At 52.3% G+C, this 23079-nt stretch overlaps 1 protein-coding gene across 1 annotated transcript; it reads left to right on the forward strand.

Moving 5' to 3' along the window:
* Positions 1-346: 346 nt before the first annotated feature.
* Positions 347-18136, forward strand: LOC149440565 (cardiotrophin-1-like). The gene is made up of 3 exons (XM_089658454.1): positions 347-461; positions 15412-15536; positions 16561-18136. The coding sequence occupies exons 1-3, from the start codon at positions 446-448 to the stop codon at positions 16984-16986; spliced, it is 567 nt and encodes a 188-aa protein (XP_089514580.1). The 5' UTR covers positions 347-445; the 3' UTR covers positions 16987-18136.
* Positions 18137-23079: the final 4943 nt, after the last annotated feature.

The following is a 23079-nucleotide window of genomic DNA, read 5'->3' on the forward strand; positions in this document are numbered from 1 at the left end:
TGGTACCTTTTTCATAGGCTTTTTTGAGTTTTGGCAAGGACACAGGGGCCCCATGATCCCCTATTGCCCAGGGGGCCCCATGAGTTGTCAGCCCGCCCCAGCTCCTGTGTTCACTTGTAGTGTATCTGTACGGTTTGCCCTCACCTTGTACTGCGCTGCGCACACTGTTGGCGCTATATCAATCCTGTATTATAATAATAACCTGCTGCGCGTCCAGCCTTGGCGCTGCGCCATGACTGGTGAGGATTGCTGGGGGGGGGGAGCGTGCGGAGTGTCACTGGGAGGAGGTGGGATCCTGACATCACACAGGGAAAAAAAAAAAAAAACCTTTCAGGGAATTGGTGTGTGTGGGCCAGCAAGGGGGAGGAGGAAGGACAGGGATAAGGAGAGGAGCTGTACACACAGCAGGCAGACAGACGCAGGACTGGGGCAGGCAGGACAGGAGATGGAGGTCATAACAGGTAAGAACTTCTACCGAGTTTATAGAAACTTCTCTACTGAAAGTGATACAATGTAACTCCATCTGCCTTGTTATATAATCCTGGGACTCAGCCCCACCAGCTGCTGGGTAGCATTTCACTAGTTGGGAGAAACCTGTTGAGGATCTGCAAGACCAAGAACCTCCCTGGACTAGAGTCCTCCTAGACTACCAGAGTTCTGTAGAACGTGGGGGGTCCAGAACACCCCAACCTCAGAGGATCAGCACTCAAGGAAGGAAGTTGCTGCTGCTGCTGAGGAACCTCAAAGGTCCTGGACAAGCCATGCATGGACTTCTGGTTCCATGGCTGCTGGAGCCTGACACAGAGGGACCTGCTGAGGGCTGTGGGTTTGCAGCAGATGATAATCCAGTTGTTGCTCTGAAACTTTGCTGAGGGTTTGGTTGGGACTTGTGGTTCCACAGCAGCTGAAAAGCTACTGGTTCCTGCAGCTGATCTGATACTGGTCGCTGAGTTTGAACCTTGCTGATGGCCCTGTTCTTGTTGGGAACTTGTGGTTCCACAGAAGCTAATATGCAACCCCTTGCTTTGCTTGAACTTTTCTAAGGTCCTGCTAAGACCTGTGGTTCCACAGGAGTGGGGTACCCACACTTTGCTTCATCTGAACCTTGATCAGATCCTACTAAGACTTGTGGTTCCACAGGAGTGGGGGAACCACACTTTGCTTCATCTGAACCTTTCTAAGACTTGTGGTTCCACAGCAAGCCACACTTTGCTTCATCTGAACCTTGGCACGGTCCTGCAAGCCACCCCCTACTTCGTTGGAACCTTTCTAAGGGTCTGCTGAGACTTGTGGTTCCACACCAGCTGACAAGCCACCCCCTACTTCATCAGAACCTTGCTAAGGGCCTACTGAGACTTGTGGTTCCACACCAGCTGACAAGCCACCCCCTACTTCATCAGAACCTTGCTAAGGTCCTACTGAGACTTGTGGTTCCACACCAGCTGACAAGCCACCCCCTACTTCATCAGAACCTTGCTAAGGTCCTACTGAGACTTGTGGTTCTGCACCAGCTAACAAGCCACCTCTTCATCCAAACCTTGCTAAGGTCCTGCTGAGAGTTATGGTCCCACAGCTGCTAAGTCACTCCTTGCTTCATCACAACTTTGCTAAGTTCCTGCTGGGACTTTTGGTTCCACAGCAGTGGACAAGCCACCTCTTGCTTCATCCAAACCTTTGCTAAGGTCCTCCTGAGACGTGGTTTCACACCAGCTGACAAGCCACCCCCTATTTCACTGGAATCTTGCTAAGGTTATGCTGAGACTTGTGGTTCCACAGCAACTGACAAGCCACCTCTTGCTTCATCCAAACCTTGCTGAGAGTTGTGGCTCCACAGCAGCTGACAAGCCACGCCTTTCTTCAGCCGAACTTTGCTAAGGTCCTGCTGGGACTTGTGGTTCCATATCAGCTGACAAGCCACCCCTATTTCACTGGAACCTTGCTAAGGTCCTGCTGAGAGTTGTGGTTCCAAAGCTGCTGACAAGCCACCCCTTGCTTCAGCTGAACCTTGCTAAGGCCCTGTTGGGACTTGTGGTTCCACAGCAGCTGACAAGCCACCCCTTGCTTGAGCTGAACCTTGCTAAGGCCCTGTTGGGACTTCTGGTTCCACAGCAGCTGACAAGCCACCCCTTGCTTCAGCTGAACCTTGCTAAGGTCCTGCTGGGACTTGTGGTTCCATATCAGCTGACAAGTCACTTCTTCATCCAAACCTTGCTGAGGTCCTGCTGAGAGTTGTGGTTCCACAGCAGCCAGTCACCCAATTTTCAAGTCCACTCAAAAGCTTTGCTCTGAAGGAAGTGTTCTATAGACATGCAAAAGTGCTTCATCGTGGAGTTGCCTCTTCCGTCCTGAAATATGTTTTCCTCAACAAAATCCGCAAGGGCCCATTTTTCGCAGGTGTAGAGATTCAGGTTTCCTCTTTTGTTTTTTCTGTTATTGTGCTTTTCGCAGAAACGCACAACAGTCCGTCCAATAATGGTTTCCTATGGGGACACGCTCACATCTGTGCTATTTTCAGCTGCTGCATTTTTGGAAAGGGTCCGGGACTTTTTTTTTTAAACGCAAAAAGGTGCAGGTTTTGGTTCAATAGACTTCAATGGAGACGCTGCAGAAAAGCAAGTAGTGCATGTTTGATGCATTTTGTGCAAAAATGCAGCAAAAACGCACTACTTACTTTTCTGCAGCATTTCCATTGACGCCTATAGAACCAAAAACGCAACTATTTGCATTCAAAAAAAGTCCCGGACCCTTTCTTAAAAAGCACTGCAGGAACGAATCAAAAGCAAACTGCCTAGGTGTGAACCGGCCTAAGGCTAGGTTCACACTGACGCATTTTGTGTTTGATCGGTTTCTGCGTTGCATTTTATTTTTTTTTTTTCCGTTTAATTTTTCTTCTTGCTAGGCAGATTTAAAACACAACGCATCCAAAATACGTCAAAAACACACTGCATGCTTTTCTGCAGCATTTCCACTGAAGTCTGTCGAACCAAAAATGCAACTTTTTGCATTCAAAAAAGTCTCTGACCCTTTCCGAAAATCGCATCGGGTCAAAACGCGGAGATGTGATCCTGTCCCATAGGAAATCATGTTAAATCGACTGTAGTGCGTTGTGCAAGGCGCAAAACGCTGCGGAAAACGCTTTAGGTGTGAAACCTGGGGTAAGGCAGTGCACCTGCACTGCAGAGCGCTGCAAGCACCATAGTGCCGTACTACACAAAATTCAGGTCTAAATTTGGGGGGTTCTCCTGGGAGCGTTTTGAATGTCGCTCTGCTGCACCGGCAATCCAGTTGTCACCGTGACATGGCCATAGGTTGTGCTATTAGAATCGCTGGGTGGCATTGGCAGCGTTTATTGGCCCCCTGCAGGACGGCACTGCGGCAGTGCACTGCATTTCTCTATATTGTGTTATTAAAATAAGCGGATGTCCAGTTTTTGACAAGCTGAGGTGCGTTGGTAGCCCACTGTTTTGTTTTTTTTTGGGGGGGGGGGTTGGGGTTTTTGTTTGGGGGGGTTTGGGCTTTTATTTTTGTTTTTTAGGAGGGTTTGTTTTTTGGTTTTTTTTTTTTTTAAATTGAAAGGTTGAATGCCAACGCACATTGACATGAGACCATGCAACTTTAACGCTGCAAAAGGACATGTATGCCAAGCCCTCTGCTCCTATGGGCACAAAATACACCCTTGTCCTCAAATGGTTTATCTGTGCTGCACATGTGCATGAGCTTTCGGCTGCACCTGTCACTGATTAGGTCCGTGTTCTCCAAATGACCAGTTTCCACAAGTGTGCGGTCAGACGCGTAATGCGATAATCGTTCCTCTAGGTGAGGCTGCAAAACGTATATTTAACAAAAGAAATTTTTTTTTTCTGTCAGTTTGAATCTGACATAATGATTGGGTTAAAGGAAAACCTAGACTGGTTGTGGTCAGTTTCTCTTTCCCTCCCTCCCTCTTCCCTCCCTCCCCCCTCCCTCCCTCCTCTTCCCTCCCTCCCTCTTCCCTCCCCTCCCTCTTCTCCCCTCCCCTCTTCCCTCCCTCCCTCTTCCCTCCCTCCCCTCCTCCTCCCCTTCCTTCCCTCCCTCCTTCCTTCCTTCCCTCCCTCCCCTTCCTTCCTTCCTCCCTCTTCCTCCTTCCTTCCCTCCCTCTTTCCTTCCTTCCCTCCCCTCTTCCTTCCTTCCCTCCCTCTTCCTTCCTTCCCTCCCTCTTCCTTCCTTCCCTCCCTCTTCCTTCCTTCCTTCCCTCCTTCCTTCCTTCCTTCCCTCCTTCCTTCCTTCCTTCCCTCCTTCCTTCCTTCCTTCCTCCCTTCCTTCCTTCCTTCCCTCCTTCCTTCCTTCCTTCCCTCCCTCTTCCTTCCTTCCTTCCCTCCCTCTTCCTTCCTTCCCTTCCTTCCTTCCTTCCTTCCTTCCCTTCCTTCCTTCCCTCCCTCCCTCCCTCTTCCTTCCCTCCCTCCCTCTTCCTTCCCTCCCTCCCTCTTCCTTCCCTCCCTCCCTCTTCCTTCCCTCCCTCCCTCTCCTTCCCTCCCTCCCTCTTCCTTCCCTCCCTCCCTCTCCTTCCCTCCCTCCCTCTTCCTTCCCTCCCTCCCTCTTCTTTCCCCTCCCTCTTCCCTTTTTTTTTCTCCCCTTTTTCATATGAAAGGAGCCCCCTTTCATACTGCTCCGTTGGAATAAAAAAAATGCATATGCGTTTTTGCTGCGTTTGTGTACTCCAATCATGCAACAATGAAACCTGGAACGTGTGATTCAAAAAAATCCACTGCAGGTAATTTTTTTTTTTTTTTTTTTTTAAATGTATTTTTCCATTCATATCAATGGAGAGGTGCGTTTTTGGTGCAGTTTTTAACCACTTCAGTACTGGGACACTTTCACATCCCCCCCCCAACCTACCCAGGCCAATTTTTCAGCTTTCAGCGCTGTTGCACTTTGACAATTACTCAGTCATGCAACACTTTTTATCTTGGATACAGCTTTCTCTTAATCACCACCCATTTTTTATTTTTGGTATAAAAATGAGAAAAATGTCAAAACATTTAGAAAAATATTTTTTTCTTAGTTTTCTTGGGACAAAATGTATTTTGCTACATTTCTCTGGTAAAAAACACAAATCTGTGTATATTATTTAGTGAACGTTCTAGTGTCTAAAAAAATGTTATACGTACACTATATTGCCCCAAGTATTGGGCGGCCGGCCTTTCCACACACATGACCTTTAATGGCTCCTCCCTGTCTTAGTCCATAGGGTTCAATATTGAGTTGGCCCCGCCCTTTCCACGCACATGACCTTTAGTGGCCCCCCAGTCTTAGTCCATAGGGTTCAATTATTGAGTTGGCCCCGCCCTTTCCACGCACATGACCTTTAATGGCCCCCCTGTCTTAGTCCGTAGGGTTCAATATTGAGTTGGCCCCGCCCTTTGCAGCTATAACAGCTTCAACTCTTCTGGGAAGGCCGTCCACAAGGTTTAGGAGGGTGTCTATGGGAAGGTTGGACCATACTTCCAGAAGCACATTTGTCAGGTCAGGCACTGATGTCGGGGAGGAGGCCTGGCTCGCAGTCTCCGCTCTAATTCATCCCAAAGGTGTTCTATGGGGTTGAGGTCAGGACTCTGTGCAGGCCAGTCAAGTTCCTCCACCCCAAACTGGCTCCTCCATGTCTTTATGGACCTTGCTTTGTGCACTGGTGGGCAGTCATGTTGGAACAGGAAGGGGCCATCCCCAAACTCTTCCCACAAAGTCAGGAGCATGAAATTGTCCAAAATGTCGCCTTAAGAGTTCCCTTCACTGGAACTAGGGGGCCAAGCCCAACCCCTGAAAAACACCCCACACCATAATCCCCCCTCCACCAAACTTTACACTTGGCACAATGCAGTCAGGCAAGTACCGTTCTCCTGGCAACCGCCAAACCCAGACACGTCCATTGGATTGCCAGACAGAGAAGCATGATTGGTCACTCCAGAGAACACGGCCTCCTCTGCTCTAGAGTCCAGTGGCGGCGTGCTTACACCACGGCATCCGACGCTTTGCATTGCACTTGGTGATGGAAGGCTTGGATGCAGCTGCTCGGCCATAGAAACCCATTCCATGAAGCTCTCTACACACTATTGTTGGGCTCATCTGAAGGGTACACCAGTTTGAGGTCTTTAGCTATTGACTCTGCAGACAGTTGGCGACTTCTGCGCACTGTGCGCTTCAGCATGCGCTGACCCCGCCCTGTCATGTGACGTGGCCTACCACTTGGTGGCTGAGTGGCTGTTGTTCCCAGCTGCTTCCACTTTGTTATAATCCCACTAACAGTTGAGCGTGGAATATTTAGTAGCCAGGAAATGTCACGGATGGACTTATTGCACAGGTGGCAACCTATCACGGGACCACGCTTGGAGTCACTGAGCTCCTGAGAGCGACCCATTCTTTCACATAGTACTAAAAAGTTAAACAGGAATTTATAGATTTAGAATCTGTCAGATTTTGGTTACACGATGACGTTCTGTCATATTCTCTGTCCATGTAATCTTAGGAAGGAAGTGAGTAGAATGCATTTCTTAACGTGTCTGAAATACCTAATTCAGTGGGATGATACGTGGGCACTGAGAGAGAGACTACTGTGCACTTTAGCATGCCAAAAATAACAAGAGCCTGAAGTATTCCTGTAGTGCTCATTTACTTGCATCCAGAGGCTCCATCCGTGCCAAAGTGTTGGAATGAGCCATTGCAAGGTAAACAGGAGCTGGATGTGATTCGGCGCTCATTCCTGTGAACATGAAGCCCAATGCAAGTCGCATACAAAGATATCCAGTCAGTCAGACAGACAAATAGTCCCCCTTCCTCATAGTCCCAATCCATTTCCTGCTGTAAAGACTGTGCAGTCCAGTCAGCACCAGACTCTGACCACACTGGCCAGTGTGCTCTGTAATGTAACAGACCTGGTCGTGCGTGCCCCCCCCCCCTGCTGTCGTGCGTGCCCCCCCCCCCTGCTGTCGTGCGTGCCCCCCCCCTGCTATCGTGCGTGCCCCCCCCCCTGCTGTCGTGCGTGCCCCCCCCCTGCTGTCGTGCGTGCCCCCCCCTGCTGTCGTGCGTGCCCCCCCTGCTGTCGTGCGTGCCCCCCCCCTGCTGTCGTGCGTGCCCCCCCCCTGCTGTCGTGCGTGCCCCCCCCCCTGCTGTCGTGCGTGCCCCCCCCCTGCTGTCGTGCGTGCCCCCCCCCCCTTGCTGTCGTGCGTGCCCCCCCCCTGCTGTCGTGCGTGCCCCCCCCCTGCTGTCGTGCGTGCCCCCCCCCTGCTGTCGTGCGTGCCCCCCCCCTGCTGTCGTGCGTGCCCCCCCCCCTGCTGTCGTGCGTGCCCCCCCCCCCTGCTGTCGTGCGTGCCCCCCCCCCCTGCTGTCGTGCGTGCCCCCCCCCCTGCTGTCGTGCGTGGCCCCCCCCCTGCTGTCGTGCGTGCCCCCCCCCTGCTGTCGTGCGTGCCCCCCCCCTGCTGTCGTGCGTGCCCCCCCCTGCTGTCGTGCGTGCCCCCCCCTGCTGTCGTGCGTGCCCCCCCCCCTGCTGTCGTGCGTGCCCCCCCCCTGCTGTCGTGCGTGCCCCCCCCCCTGCTGTCGTGCGTGCCCCCCCCCCTGCTGTCGTGCGTGCCCCCCCCCTGCTGTCGTGCGTGCCCCCCCTGCTGTCGTGCGTGCCCCCCCCCCTGCTGTCGTGCGTGCCCCCCCCCCTGCTGTCGTGCGTGCCCCCCCCCTGCTGTCGTGCGTGCCCCCCCCCCTGCTGTCGTGCGTGCCCCCCCCCCTGCTGTCGTGCGTGCCCCCCCCCTGCTGTCGTGCGTGCCCCCCCCCCCTGCTGTCGTGCGTGCCCCCCCCCCTGCTGTCGTGCGTGCCCCCCCCCTGCTGTCGTGCGTGCCCCCCCCCTGCTGTCGTGGCGTGCCCCCCCCCCTGCTGTCGTGCGTGCCCCCCCCCTGCTGTCGTGCGTGCCCCCCCCCCTGCTGTCGTGCGTGCCCCCCCCCCTGCTGTCGTGCGTGCCCCCCCCTGCTGTCGTGCGTGCCCCCCCCTGCTGTCGTGCGTGCCCCCCCCCCTGCTGTCGTGCGTGCCCCCCCCCCTGCTGTCGTGCGTGCCCCCCCCCCTGCTGTCGTGCGTCCCCCCCCCCTGCTGTCGTGCGTGCCCCCCCCCCTGCTGTCGTGCGTGCCCCCCCCCCTGCTGTCGTGCGTGCCCCCCCCCCTGCTGTCGTGCGTGCCCCCCCCCCTGCTGTCGTGCGTGCCCCCCCCCCTGCTGTCGTGCGTGCCCCCCCCCCTGCTGTCGTGCGTGCCCCCCCCCTGCTGTCGTGCGTGCCCCCCCCCCTGCTGTCGTGCGTGCCCCCCCCCTGCTGTCGTGCGTGCCCCCCCCCCTGCTGTCGTGCGTGCCCCCCCCCCTGCTGTCGTGCGTGCCCCCCCCCTGCTGTCGTGCGTGCCCCCCCCTGCTGTCGTGCGTGCCCCCCCCCCTGCTGTCGTGCGTGCCCCCCCCCCTGCTGTCGTGCGTGCCCCCCCCCCTGCTGTCGTGCGTGCCCCCCCCCTGCTGTCGTGCGTGCCCCCCCCCTGCTGTCGTGCGTGCCCCCCCCCTGCTGTCGTGCGTGCCCCCCCCCCTGCTGTCGTGCGTGCCCCCCCCCCTGCTGTCGTGCGTGCCCCCCCCCTGCTGTCGTGCGTGCCCCCCCCTGCTGTCGTGCGTGCCCCCCCCCTGCTGGTCGTGCGTGCCCCCCCCCTGCTGTCGTGCGTGCCCCCCCCCCTGCTGTCGTGCGTGCCCCCCCCCCTGCTGTCGTGCGTGCCCCCCCCTGCTGTCGTGCGTGCCCCCCCCCTGCTGTCGTGCGTGCCCCCCCCCTGCTGTCGTGCGTGCCCCCCCCCTGCTGTCGTGCGTGCCCCCCCCCCTGCTGTCGTGCGTGCCCCCCCCCCTGCTGTCGTGCGTGCCCCCCCCCCTGCTGTCGTGCGTGCCCCCCCCCCTGCTGTCGTGCGTGCCCCCCCCCCTGCTGTCGTGCGTGCCCCCCCCCCTGCTGTCGTGCGTGCCCCCCCCCTGCTGTCGTGCGTGCCCCCCCCCCTGCTGTCGTGCGTGCCCCCCCCCTGCTGTCGTGCGTGCCCCCCCCCCTGCTGTCGTGCGTGCCCCCCCCCCTGCTGTCGTGCGTGCCCCCCCCCTGCTGTCGTGCGTGCCCCCCCCCCTGCTGTCGTGCGTGCCCCCCCCCCCTGCTGTCGTGCGTGCCCCCCCCCCTGCTGTCGTGCGTGCCCCCCCCCCTGCTGTCGTGCGTGCCCCCCCTGCTGTCGTGCGTGCCCCCCCCCCTGCTGTCGTGCGTGCCCCCCCCCCTGCTGTCGTGCGTGCCCCCCCCCCTGCTGTCGTGCGTGCCCCCCCCCCTGCTGTCGTGCGTGCCCCCCCCCTGCTGTCGTGCGTGCCCCCCCCCCTGCTGTCGTGCGTGCCCCCCCCCCCTGCTGTCGTGCGTGCCCCCCCCCCTGCTGTCGTGCGTGCCCCCCCCCCTGCTGCGTGCGTGCCCCCCCCCTGCTGTCGTGCGTGCCCCCCCCCTGCTGTCGTGCGTGCCCCCCCCCCTGCTGTCGTGCGTGCCCCCCCCCCTGCTGTCGTGCGTGCCCCCCCCCCTGCTGTCGTGCGTGCCCCCCCCCCTGCTGTCGTGCGTGCCCCCCCCCCTGCTGTCGTGCGTGCCCCCCCCCTGCTGTCGTGCGTGCCCCCCCCCCTGCTGTCGTGCGTGCCCCCCCCCCTGCTGTCGTGCGTGCCCCCCCCCCTGCTGTCGTGCGTGCCCCCCCCCCTGCTGTCGTGCGTGCCCCCCCCCCTGCTGTCGTGCGTGCCCCCCCCCCTGCTGTCGTGCGTGCCCCCCCCCCTGCTGTCGTGCGTGCCCCCCCCTGCTGTCGTGCGTGCCCCCCCCCCTGCTGTCGTGCGTGCCCCCCCCCCTGCTGTCGTGCGTGCCCCCCCCCCTGCTGTCGTGCGTGCCCCCCCCCCTGCTGTCGTGCGTGCCCCCCCCCCTGCTGTCGTGCGTGCCCCCCCCCCTGCTGTCGTGCGTGCCCCCCCCCTGCTGTCGTGCGTGCCCCCCCCCTGCTGTCGTGCGTGCCCCCCCCCCTGCTGTCGTGCGTGCCCCCCCCCCCTGCTGTCGTGCGTGCCCCCCCCCTGCTGTCGTGCGTGCCCCCCCCCCTGCTGTCGTGCGTGCCCCCCCCTGCTGTCGTGCGTGCCCCCCCCCTGCTGTCGTGCGTGCCCCCCCCCCTGCTGTCGTGCGTGCCCCCCCCCCTGCTGTCGTGCGTGCCCCCCCCCTGCTGTCGTGCGTGCCCCCCCCCTGCTGTCGTGCGTGCCCCCCCCCTGCTGTCGTGCGTGCCCCCCCCCTGCTGTCGTGCGTGCCCCCCCCCCTGCTGTCGTGCGTGCCCCCCCCCCTGCTGTCGTGCGTGCCCCCCCCTGCTGTCGTGCGTGCCCCCCCCCTGCTGTCGTGCGTGCCCCCCCCCCTGCTGTCGTGCGTGCCCCCCCTGCCTGTCGTGCGTGCCCCCCCCCCTGCTGTCGTGCGTGCCCCCCCCCTGCTGTCGTGCGTGCCCCCCCCCCTGCTGTCGTGCGTGCCCCCCCCCTGCTGTCGTGCGTGCCCCCCCCCTGCTGTCGTGCGTGCCCCCCCCCTGCTGTCGTGCGTGCCCCCCCCCTGCTGTCGTGCGTGCCCCCCCCCCTGCTGTCGTGCGTGCCCCCCCCCCCCCTCTATACTGGCCAGTGCCAGGACAAGGTCAACCAGTGCTCAGGGCAAAGATGCCAAACTGCACCCCCCCCCGCCCATTCCCATTCGTGATGTGCAGGTTTAGGGGCTCCAACGCCGCCCAGCAGTCTCTCATTTGTCAAAAAGCACTGTGCAGATCAGCTAGAACACTGAGCACATGCTTGCTTTGATGGCTCTCTCCTGGACACTTCTCCACTCGGTGGTGCGGGCTGTGCTCTCGCTCTCCCCCTCCTCCTTCCTGCTAGTGCAGCTCCTGTGTGTCTTAACTCCACCACCAGTGTTAATACAGGAGGACTGAGGAGGAGGAGGGGGAGAACACAGTCCGCACCATGTCCCGGCTCTCTCCTCCTCTCCTCGCTGCTCTCAGTGCTGGGCTGACAGGAGTAGTGATGCCTTTGTCACTACTCCTGTCTGCCTTGTAGGAAACCGCCCCTATCCCTACAGTAAACCATTGCGCCCAGGGTAGCCGCCCCTCCAGCCCACCCCTTGTTCCAATACTGGACATGTACAATATATGTGTAAAGTGTTGTGTAAATTGCCGGCGCTATAAAAGTACCTGAAATAAATAAATGTACTCTGTAGTTCAACAGACTTGGCCGATCTCACCCCCTCTCCACACTGACCAGTGCACTGTGTAGTTCAACAGACTTTTCTGATCACACACCCCCTCTCCACACTGATTCTAATATATAATGTATACTGATTGGTACCGAAACCTGATAAAATGAACATAAAGTTTATTTTATGTTGTTGCACTTTGAATGACAATTGTGTGGTCATGCAACACTCTACCCATATAAAAAAAATTTTTTTGTTGTTTTTTTTTTTACATTGAGCTTTCTTTTGGTGGTACTCAAAAGCGGATTTACTTCTCCCACCCCCCTCCACTTGCATATTTGGCATCTTTCTTGGAGGGAGGGGGAGCGGGTACCTGGTTTTGACAGGTACCCGCTCCCACCTCCGGCTCAGTTCGCCATGGAGAAGTGAGCCGGAAGTTCAGCCCCCTCCTCCCTCCCGCAGTCTCCTGGGAACTTTCACAATCGGAAGGAGCAGCGTAACTCGCGTATGGTCACCAGGCTGTGAAGCCGCAAGCTGTCAGAGCCGGGTGCCCACAGTTGAGAAGCTGGCGCCGTGGAGGAGAGAAGGGGAGAAAGGACGGCGCGGGGGAGCACATCACTGGACCCCGGGACAGGTGAGTGTGTTTATTAAGTCAGTTGATACAGTTCTTGCTGCTGACATTTAATAAACCCTAAAACAGCTGGAACTCCACTTTAATCACCACTGGGTATTTTTGTTTTTGTTTTTTGTGCAAAAAATAAAAGCACCAAAATGTTAGGAAAAAAATTTTTTTTTGTTTCTATTATAAAATTTTGCAAACAGGTATTTTTTTTCTCCTTTACTGATGTAAGTTGATGAAGCTGCACTGATAGGCAGCACTGATGGGCACTGAGGTGGCACAGATGGGCAGCAATGATGAGGTGGCATGGATAGGAAGCAATGATGGGCACGTATAGGGGGCACTGATGAGGTGGCACGGATAGGGGGCACTGATGTGACACAGGCAGCAATGATGGGCATGGATAGGGGGCACTGAGGTGGCATGGATAGGGGGCACTGAGGTGGCATGGATAGGGGGCACTGAGGTGGCACGGATAGGGGGCACTGAGGTGGCACGGATAGGGGGCACTGAGGTGGCACGGATAGGGGGCACTGAGGTGGCACGGATAGGCAGCAATGATGGGCATGGATAGGGGGCACTGATGAGGTGGCATGGATAGGGGGCGCTGAGGGGGCATGGATAGGGGGCGCTGAGGGGGTGGCACAGATAGGCAGCAATGATGGGCATGGATAGGGGGCACTGATGATATGGCATGGATAGGGGGCACTGAGGTGGCATGGATAGGGGGCGCTGAGGGGGCATGGATAGGGGGCGCTGAGGGGGTGGCACAGATAGGCAGCAATGATGGGCATGGATAGGGGGCACTGATGAGGTGGCACGGATAGGGGGCACGGATAGGGGGCACTGATGAGGTGGCACGGATAGGGGGCACTGATAGGCGGTGCTGATAGGGCACTTTTGGTGCTGCACTGATGATCAGTGCAGATGTCTGCCTTGATAGTTACCAGCAATACTTTCCTCATGCTGTGACCGTGTGAGGGAAGTACTGCCAACAACTACCAAATGTATTTATTTGGTGGTCTGCTGTGATTGGACTGAATTGGAAATAAATTAGCTGCTAAAAGTGCTTAAAAAAAAAAGTTTAATATCGCTTCAAAGCAGGACCCCAGCCAAAACCTTGGTTTGGTGGGTGGAGAGGGTTCGAACCTCTCCGCTGTATACAACTTCATTTTGTAAAGTGCTGTGCAAACTTTGGGCAATATATAAATCCTGTATAAGATATTCTTGTTGTTACTATTTTATTTATATTGGGCAGCACAGTGGCTGAGTGGTTAGCACTTCTGCCTGGCAGTACTCGGGTCGTTGGTTCAAATCCCAAACACAGCACTACCTGCCTGGAGTTTGCATGTTCTCCCTGTGCCTGTGTCGGTTTCCTCCGGGTACTCTGGTTTCCTCCCACACTCCAAAGACATGGTGGGAGGTTAATTGGATCCTGTCTACATTGGCCCTAGTATGTGTATGTATGACTGTGAGTTAGGGACCTTAGATTGTACGCCCCTCGGGGGCGGGGACTGATGTGAATGTACAATATATGTACATTGACGGTGGATATATAAGTACCTGTAATAGTGATCTATATCCAGTATGTATGAGATGGAGGTGATGTCATGGAGTGTTCTAGGGCTGAGAGCGGTGCTGTTACAGAACGTTGGGCAGAGATGATGGAGCCGTTGTGTCCGGGGTCGGGCACGCTGGCAGGGATGAGGGCGAGGTGTTGGCAAGATATGGGCAGAGACCTAACATCTCAGGAATTCATGAGGACATCATGGAGGGGGAGGGGACTCTGTAACAATGTATCCATTGTACCATCTTCTCGTGTCTTCCCTCAATTATCGAATCTGTCATCTGTAGGAGCCAAATTATCCCGATCCTGATCAGCGACTGCAACCATGAAAGGACAAATTGTCTGTTATAGAGGCTTCATGTGTGTGTGTGTGTGGGGGGGGGGTTAATTTAAAATGATGATCTTATATTCTTTTTATCAATGCATAAATATTTGAAGGGTCAGTCCACCCAAAACTGATAATCAAGTGTTACACCACTGGTGAGATCTCTATGCACAGTTCCCGGGTCTGTACACCCGCTGTGCCCATTATGAGGGGTTCCCACCATCCCTTTGCTGAGTTCCCGGGTCTGTACGCCCGCTGTGCCCATTATGAGGGGTTCCCACCATCCATGTGCCGAGTTCCCGGGTCTGTACGCCCGCTGTGCCCATTATGAGGGGTTCCCACCATCCCTGTGCCGAGTTCCCGGTTCTGTACGCCCGCTGTGCCCATTATGAGGGGTTCCCTCCATCCCTGTGCCGAGTTCCCGGGTCTGTACGCCCGCTGTGCCCATTATGAGGGGTTCCCACCATCCCTGTGCCGAGTTCCCGGGTCTCAACGCCCGCTATGCCCATTGAGGGCTTCCCTCCATCCCTGTGCCGAGTTCCCGGGTCTGTGCGCCCGCTATGCCCATTATGAGGGGTTCCCACCATCCCTGTGCCGAGTTCTCAGGTCTGTACACCCGCTGTGCCCATTGTGAGGGGTTCCCACCATCTCTGTGCTGAGTTCTCAGGTCTGTACACCCGCTGTGCCCATTGTTTTCTTTATATAACACAGAATTTTACAGGAGGAGCTGGAGCACACCAAGGTGGGCAGGGACACCAAGAACTCCCAGGTGTGCAGGAGCAGAGTCAGGAATTGCTGCAGGGAGGTCCTTGTGTCATTACACTGTCTGGTACTTCTCACAGAGATCCCAGTACTGTCCTTGACTGCCCCTTCATCCTCTGTTCTCCCTGGAAGGACAGCACCATCTTTTTCTCAGGGTCACCATCTACTCCCTGGACTGAGATGCCAGCTCAGAGATGACACAATCCTCTATAGCCTGGTGCCTGTGCAGTGCTTGGCTGTGTTTAGAAATGTCTGACACAGGTCTGCCCCTGTTGCAGCCTCTTATCTTGTGACTTGCTATGAAGTTACAATGTATAGTCTGATCACTGGGGGTGGGGGGGGAGACTGAGAAAATGCTACTTTTTGCCTGCAGCAAACTGATGACAACTCAGCCTAGGCAAAGTTACTTACTGGAGATCAATGACTGACTTTTTAGCAATAAAAGGTGGAGTTCTCTGGAAAATGATACCGTTGCTGTATAATGTGACCTTCAGGCTCCATTCACACATGCAACTTTGGGGTTCAAAGTCGCATGAAAAGTCACCCCCTATGTTTCCCAATGGGTACCATTCATATCTGTGCGACTTCAAGCCGCAGTGACTTCAAAGTAGTTCCTGCGCTACTTGCATGCGACTTGAGGGCCATAGACTTTAATGCAAACCCTCCAAAGTCACATGAAAGTTGCACCTGAATGTTGTACATGTGACTTTGTACAGAAGAAACAATTATCCTTAGTCAAAGCCAGAGTAGCACTCATCCAAAGTCGCAATGAAATCGCACAGTTTTGAAGTCACGCCAGTGTGAATGGAACCTCAAGCTAAGTACGTTTGTGGCTGGTCACTTGAACTATAACATGTTGCTGCAGAACATGGCGGAATCCCTGTAATCTAATGGCGGTCTTCTTCATCTTTCAGCAGTGGACTCCTTGGCAGGACTCCTAGCTCTGCCGCAGGAACCAGATGGAAAGGACGCAGAGCGCCAATCGCTGTTTCTGGTGTCGCTGGCAAGATCGGACGCAGAGAACCTGGTGCACGATTATGTAGGTTTGAGCGTTGTATGGAGATGTACATAAGCCGTGTAAAGGCCGTGTTCCCACAGCCACCCGACATGAAGCCCATGTAACACCCCTGACATTGATCAACCTCTAAATCCATTCATTCTGTTTTCTTCTTGGATCTTCATATATTTCTCCCAGATGTGTGCAGCTTCCTGTAATAAAGCCCGCTCCCGGCTGCTCTCTGCCTTTGTGCAGGGGGATTGGTCTTGACTCCGCCCCCTCCTGTAGTGTTTTTTTTTTTTTTTTTTTTGAAGTCTATTACACACAACGCAATCTGCTGCGGGCAAGAGAAGTCCCTATTGTGAACTAGATCCATAGCAAATCGTGTTAAATGAACCGTTCTGCGTTTCTGCAAACTGGAAAACGCACTGAAATCCACATAAGTGTGAACCTAGAGCAAAAGGTGAAAAAAAAAGGGGGGGCTGGGAAAACCAAAAACTGCTGCATCAGTGAAGGGGACAAACCGCATCATAGGTCATTTTTTATTTTGCCCTTCACGATATTTTATGCCTTGCCCATTTCTACTAGTAGGCCCCGCCCTTTGCTATTCAAATAGCAGTTGCCATAGCCTCTAGTGCCCATTGAGGCTTTGGCATTTGGCCATTCGCTGACAGAAGGTGAAGCTTAGCACCTGGATCAACAGGACATAATTTCCCAAATGACCATACCCAAGCTTCTCAGTAGATCAGAGGTAATGGGCACTGCATTGTGGGATGTGGTTGGGGCACGTTTATGCCATATCAGAGTGTTCATTATTACACAGGAAGTTTGAGGGCCCAAAAACTGGTCGCTTGATTTGTCTCCACTGAAGAGAGATGTGTCTTCCTTTTGCCCTTCAGTCTTGGTCAAGGTCATCATTTCCATTGTGACAGATTTAGATCTAAGCTGTGTGCTGGATATTTTTAGACTGTTAGACATCCTCTTAAACTTGTAAAATTTCCCCTTGGTGACTTAAAGCTCCTAAAATATTTTTGCAACTCTCTAACATTTCTTTCTCTCCACACAGCTCAGCCAACAAGGTCCTCCATTCTCCGACAACGCCAATCCTCCAACATTAAAGATGGATGATATACCCGTCCTGGATAGGACAAAACTCCCTTTGTCCCCCTGGAAGCGTCTGTCCATGAGCCTTTCCTCCTTCTTGTCCTTCAGAGGTTGGTTTGCTTCTGTCCTCGACTGGCAGAAGTCGCTTAATCCTAACTCTCGGAAGCTTCTTAAAAGTCTTGAAATCTCCAGAAATAATTCCCTGGCAATAAGCTCAAACCTTGGTACTCTTCTTGGGCAAAACGACCTCCCCGCTCCATCTTCACCAACGGTTTCCACCACTTACAAGCAGAAAGTTGCTGGCTACATGGTTTGTAAAAATTATTATGACTGGCTTGTACAAGCTGAGAAGGACTTGATCATTCTTGTAGCAGAGAGCTCCGTGTAGACCTCTTCATGTTGAAATCTTCTGATGTAACTCCTGCGCAACATCTAGTTTAGACCTGCCTACCTCACTGAGGATAACACTTCTAGATCAATGCTTCCATGTCAGCGGTCTCAATACATTGAGTGAGGTCTTCTAAAATTTGCTTTGAATGTCACCCCCAGTAACTAAACAATGGTCCTTTTTAGATTTGTGAAAATGGACCTCTTATGAGAACAGTTTCATTGTCTCAGAATTCCTGCTGTGTGTTTTTAAGATTTGATAGGTGACCTGGTTCTGTGCAAGACTCCTCAGTCGTTTTTAAGGGTTCCGCGAACCTAGTTGGAAAGTCTTCTCCTTTTTAAGAACTCCTTTATGAAGGGCCACCTAACTTTGTAACTTTCCCAGAACATGAAACAAAGCAAATCGTCCAGACAGTGAAGAAATCTTTCAACATTTGTTTCTAGGAACTTGAAAGGTTCCTCAAGTACATCTCTTTGAGATTATGAAGATGCATTTAAAGCTCGTTTTAGTTAAACAGGAGAAACTCCTTCCTGAAGAACCACTTATCTTTGCCAGTACGTAAAACAAACGAACCAGCCCAGCACAACGAGGAAGCGGAAATTCATTTATTTGGAAATTTGTTTTTAGGGAACTTTTTAAAGGTTCTTTAAATATGTCTCTGGGCTATTCTGAAGATGTATGTAAACCTTTTTCCAGTCAACACAGAGGCCCACCTTCTCCACATGTAATCCACTGGAATTTCTTTTATTTATAAAGACAATTTTTACTGAAATCAATTCCACTGAGATTACCGTGGCTCAGGAGGGAATGTTACTGAAAGACTGAGGTATGACTGGTTTTTAAAAACACAAATGTGAGGATTTGGGTTACAACTGGTAGGCAGCCGAGCCCTCCGGTATAGTGACACAAAGGATTTGTTGGTTTTTCGAATGACTGACGAGTCTTCGATTTTACAGGTTTATATACAAAGGACATGCGGTTTTAATATTACTGTCTAAACCCTCAGTCATTCTTTCAACACTGTATTCTGCTTTCCAATTTGTGTGAAGTATTTTCTAAGTATCGGGAATTGGCAATCTATTTGTACCAAAGCTCTACATAAAAGTTTTTTAATGTACCTTTTTTTAGTAATAAAATGTTTGCAAAAATATATGCATTGTGGATAAATTTTACTATTTTTTTTGTTTTTTGTTTTTTTTTAGCTTGAAAAGTAGTTCTGTGGTCTGATAACAAAGTATCAGACCACAGAAAAAAAGTCTTAAAAAAAAGAATAATTTCTAATATAAATGTTGTTTTTATACCCTTTTTCAGTTTTAAACAGAATGTCAAAGGATTAGAACCACGGTTCAGTATTTTTCTGTCTGTCCTCACTGTGGACATTCACCTTCTCTATTTGCCCCACCGACTGCCATCTTAAATCCAAAAAAGTGTTGGGAAATCCAGTTCTCATTAGAACAAGGGAAGTCTTACAATGGCAACACCTGTTCCTTTGAATTCGCCGCACTTTTGTTGAGTTTACCTCCTTGCTTTTTGTTGCATTTCTGGGACTGGAATTGTAGAGAAATCTCATCAATGGGACACACATAGCAAAAAATAAACAAGGGTTTTAATTGGTGGCAGTAGCAGGCAGTCAGGTGGAGTACCATGATGGCTACCTTAGGCCCCTTTTCTCCAGCAGGTCCGCCCGCTCAGTGGGGTATCTGTCCGCTGATCCTCGCTGACCAGGCGGATGACAGGTGCCTAAGCAGACACGGGCACAGCCTACTTTTCTCTATAGGTCTTCAGTTGTAAACTGACCGCCTGTCCGTTTTACACCCAATTGTCATCTGATCTGCTGGATGAAAGGGGAATGGATCCCCCATCTGTCTGTTTTTAGCAGATGCAGGTGGGTGTAAACTGACACATGTCCACTTATATCCGCCGCTCCATATAGGACAGGGGTGTCAAACTGGCGGCCCTGCCAGCTGTTGCGAAACTACAAGTCCCATCATGCCTCTGCCTTTCGGAGTCATGCTTTTAATTGTCATTCTTGCAATGCCTCATGGGACTTGTAGTTTGGCAACAGCTGGAGGGCCGCCAGTTTGACACCTGTGATATAGGACAATGGCTGTTCCAATTGGGTCCGCCTGAAACTGACAGGCGGACAAAATCGGTCAACCTTGTGAAAGGGGTCTTAGTCACACCCAGCCCCTCCGGTGATAAATCTAACGAAGGTGATTTGGATGGGATGATATTGTATGTAAAGTTGCTCCCAAATAGATCCCATTAAATGTAAGTCTTTTATCAAAGCAATGCAAGGGTTTCAGCAGGGCTGCTCCAGGACTTGAGACTACTGGGACATCTTTGATGAAATCCAAGGGTCAAGGGGGCTGGAAAGTTTTAATCCAAGAAACTTTAAAGCTAATGCACTTGGGGGGGGGGGGGGGGGGGGGCAGGCTCTGCTACCTTCATCAGAGCTCGGATTACTTTTGCACCAACAAAATCAATACTTGGGTGGGTAAACCCATGGGTATTGGATTATTCTATTGGAAAGACTACTTCTGGTGGCCATTGGCTAAATCCTTTTCCAATAAATATTTTCCCTGCTGTAGTCTTTTTTTTATTGACCCATCAACCACTGGACGTGAGACTACTGGGACATCTTGGAAGAAGTCAAGGGGTAAACAAAAGTACCACACCATAACTGACAAAGACTGAAATGCTTTAATCCAAGAAACCATAATCTAATGCACTTCGGGGGCCAGGCTCTGCCACCTTCATCAGAGCTCAGAATACTTTTGGAACAATGAGATCAATACTTGGGTGGGTAAACCCATGTATTGAATTGTTCTATTGGAAAGACTACTTCTGATGGCCATTGGTTAAATTCCTTTTCTAATAGACTTTCTCTGCTGTAGTCTTTTTATTGACCTGTCAAACGCCTGGAGTAATTAGACTGAAGTTGTCCATAGATGAGTTGAAAGTTTTTAATCGTTTCTCACATTAGTGTGCCAACTGCGACGTGATTTTTTTTTTATGCTGCAATCAAAAGTACCTGATGCAACCAGCTTGATTTTTCTTTTAGAAAGACAAAACAAATGATGGCACAATCGTATGAACTATTTTTAGTTTTTTTGATTGACTGAACGTTCAGTTTTACGTCGTCTATAGCCTGCCTAAGACGAGAGGTAACCCAATCAACAGACGCAAAGTGGCGCGCCATTTCCTTGGTGCTTCGGTGTAGAGTTGAGTACTGAGGATTGTGAAGGAGGGGACAGATGTGGCGGAGAAAGGTCTCTGGGAGGCGATTTTGAGTGTTTGTTTGGAAAAGCCAAAACTGATATGATAAAGCACTGAAAAGTAAAACCTGTGCTCACAGGGGAAAAAGCAACTACTCTACCAACCTTTTTACTATGGAAAACCCTTGACAAAGATTTTTAGCTTCAGAGAACCCTTGCTAATGATTATTATAGTTACAGCTCACTGTACATTAATGTGATGGTTTGTGTGAAGAATGCTCCTTACATTTCTGGTCATTGGGAAAAATCTGACACATGTCCACTTATATCCGCCGCTCCATATAGGACAGGGGTGTCAAACTGGCGGCCCTGCCAGCTGTTGCGAAACTACAAGTCCCATCATGCCTCTGCCTTTCGGAGTCATGCTTTTAATTGTCATTCTTGCAATGCCTCATGGGACTTGTAGTTTGGCAACAGCTGGAGGGCCGCCAGTTTGACACCTGTGATATGACAATGGCTGTTCCAATTGGGTCCGCCTGAAACTGACAGACGGACCCAATCGGTCATACCCCCCCCCCCCTTCCCCTGAGAGCCAGAAATTGCTTATTGTCTGAGGAACCCCTAGCAACCTCTGAAGGAATCCTGGTTGAGAAACCCTATACTAGACATAGAAACCGCAGGGCCAAATGGAGCATGGAAGCTGTGAACCTGGTATAGAGATTTGATGGCTTCAATTCTTTGAGTAACCAGTCCAGAGCAAGTATGCGGATTGGAGTTCTGCCTTTAGAGTCTGGATTGCACTCCCTTTTTTTTTTTCTCTCCATTTTGAGTAAATTTTCCTCCCCTTGTCACAGGTGCAGGAGGGAAGAGAAAATCACCCCAAAGGAGTCACAGGAACTTTCTCCACTCTTTCCAAACCTAAGAAAAGTGTGGAACTGGAGTTCTCTTGTAATGATCTGAAAGCTCCATCCAAGTGTCTTAAAATTTTGAAAACTGAGACAGCCAGGAAATCCGCATTTCCAGAGGAGGATTTGCAATGGCGGCGACCCTATGTCTCCCATTACAAATTTTCTTAAGCCTTCTACATACAGACACTTAACTCCTAATTCTATCCTGACATTTGCAAAAAAAAAAAAAGTGGAATAGATTTGACTCCATTCTCCTAAACCTAGTTGAAGCCTATGAGGGAGAGAATGTCCATTTCCATCTCCGGCTTCTCACACCGGTAAATTCGGTTCATAATAGATCCCCTTTTTAATTCACTGAAATTCTTTTGTATAAATGTGTCTGTGGACATTAGCGTCAGCTTTATATAAACCACTTTGTGAAGTTTGATTATGACATTCCAGAAAAGATTTATTTTCTCTGGGCGGCTGGTTGTTATGTATCAGGAATGTGAGCTGCCCCTCTGAGAAGAAGCAGATGAGCTTCAAGAAGAATTTTATATGATCATAAACTTTATGCAGATTGCTGCCTCAGACTCTGAACTACATTTTATACTTTTTACATAAATTCCTGATGTCTCTACGGAAGCCTTGTCCTACCTCCACATCTTCACTCTGATACCTCTGCTGTTGTATTTCCTGAGAACATATGAAGAATTCTTTCGGATGGAACTGGGTCACTATGTCAGACAAGGAGAAATTTAGAGGTATAACAGTAGTCATTCTCCATGTCTCTAGTTACTGCCACCAACATACAGGGCCTTGAAAAAGTCTTCTCTCCCCCCCCCCCCCCCCCGAAATGTTCCCCATGTTGTCATGTTACAACCAAAACCGTCAATGTATTTTATTGGGATTGGATGTGATAGACCGACACAAAGTGGCACATAATTGTGAAGTGGAAGGAAAATGAGAAATGGTTTCCAACATTTGTGACCAATAAATCTGTGAAAAGTGTGGTGCCATTTGTATTCGGCCCCCTGGAGTCAATACTTTGTAGGACCCCCTTTGGCTGCAATTCCAGCTGCAAGTCTTTTTGGGGACGTCTCTCCCAGCTTTGCACATCTAGAGGGACATTTCTGCCCATTCTTCTTTGCAGAATCCCTCAAGCTCTGTCAGATTGGATGGATAGCGTCTGGGAACAGCAATTTTCAGGTCTTGCCACATATTCTACATTGAATTTGGGTCTGGACTGTGACTGGGCCATTCTAACACATGGATATTCTTTGATCTAAACCAGGGGTGGGCAATTGTGGCCCTCCAGCTGGTGAACTACAAGTCCCATCATGCCTCTGCCTTTGGGAGTCATGCTCGTAACTGTCAGTTTTGGAATGCCTCATGGGACTTATAGTTCTACAATAGCTGGAGGGCCACAGTTGCCCACCCCTGATCTAAACCATTCCATTGTAGCTCTGGCTGGATGTTTCGGGTCGTTGCCCTGCTGGAAGGGGAACCTCTGCCTCGGTCTCAAGTGTTTTGCAGACTCTAACAGGTTTTCTTCTAAGGTTGCCCTGTATTTGGCTCCATCCATCTTCCCATCAACTCTGCCCAGCTTCCCTGTCCCTGCTGAAGAAAAGCATCCCCACTATATGATGCTACCACCACCATGTTTCACGGTGGGGATGGTGTGTTCAGGGTGATGTGCAGTGTTAATTTTCCCCCACACATAGCATTTGCTTTTAGGCCAAAAAGTTCCATTTTGATATCCTCTAACCAGAGCCCCTTCTTCCACATGTTTGCTGTGTCCCCCACATGGCTTCTCACAAACTGCAAATGGGACTTCTTATGGCTTTCCTCCAACAATGGCTTTCTTCTTGTCACTCTTCCATAAAGGCCAGATTTGTGGAGTGCACGACTAATAGTTGTCCTGTAGACAGATTCCTCCACCTGAGCTGTGGATCTCCGCAGATCCTCCAGAGTTCCCATGGGCCTCT

Source organism: Staurois parvus, unplaced genomic scaffold, assembly GCF_062004578.1.
Source record: "Staurois parvus isolate SC_StPar_1 unplaced genomic scaffold, SC_StPar_1.0 ptg001070l, whole genome shotgun sequence".
NCBI lineage: Eukaryota > Metazoa > Chordata > Amphibia > Anura > Ranidae > Staurois > Staurois parvus.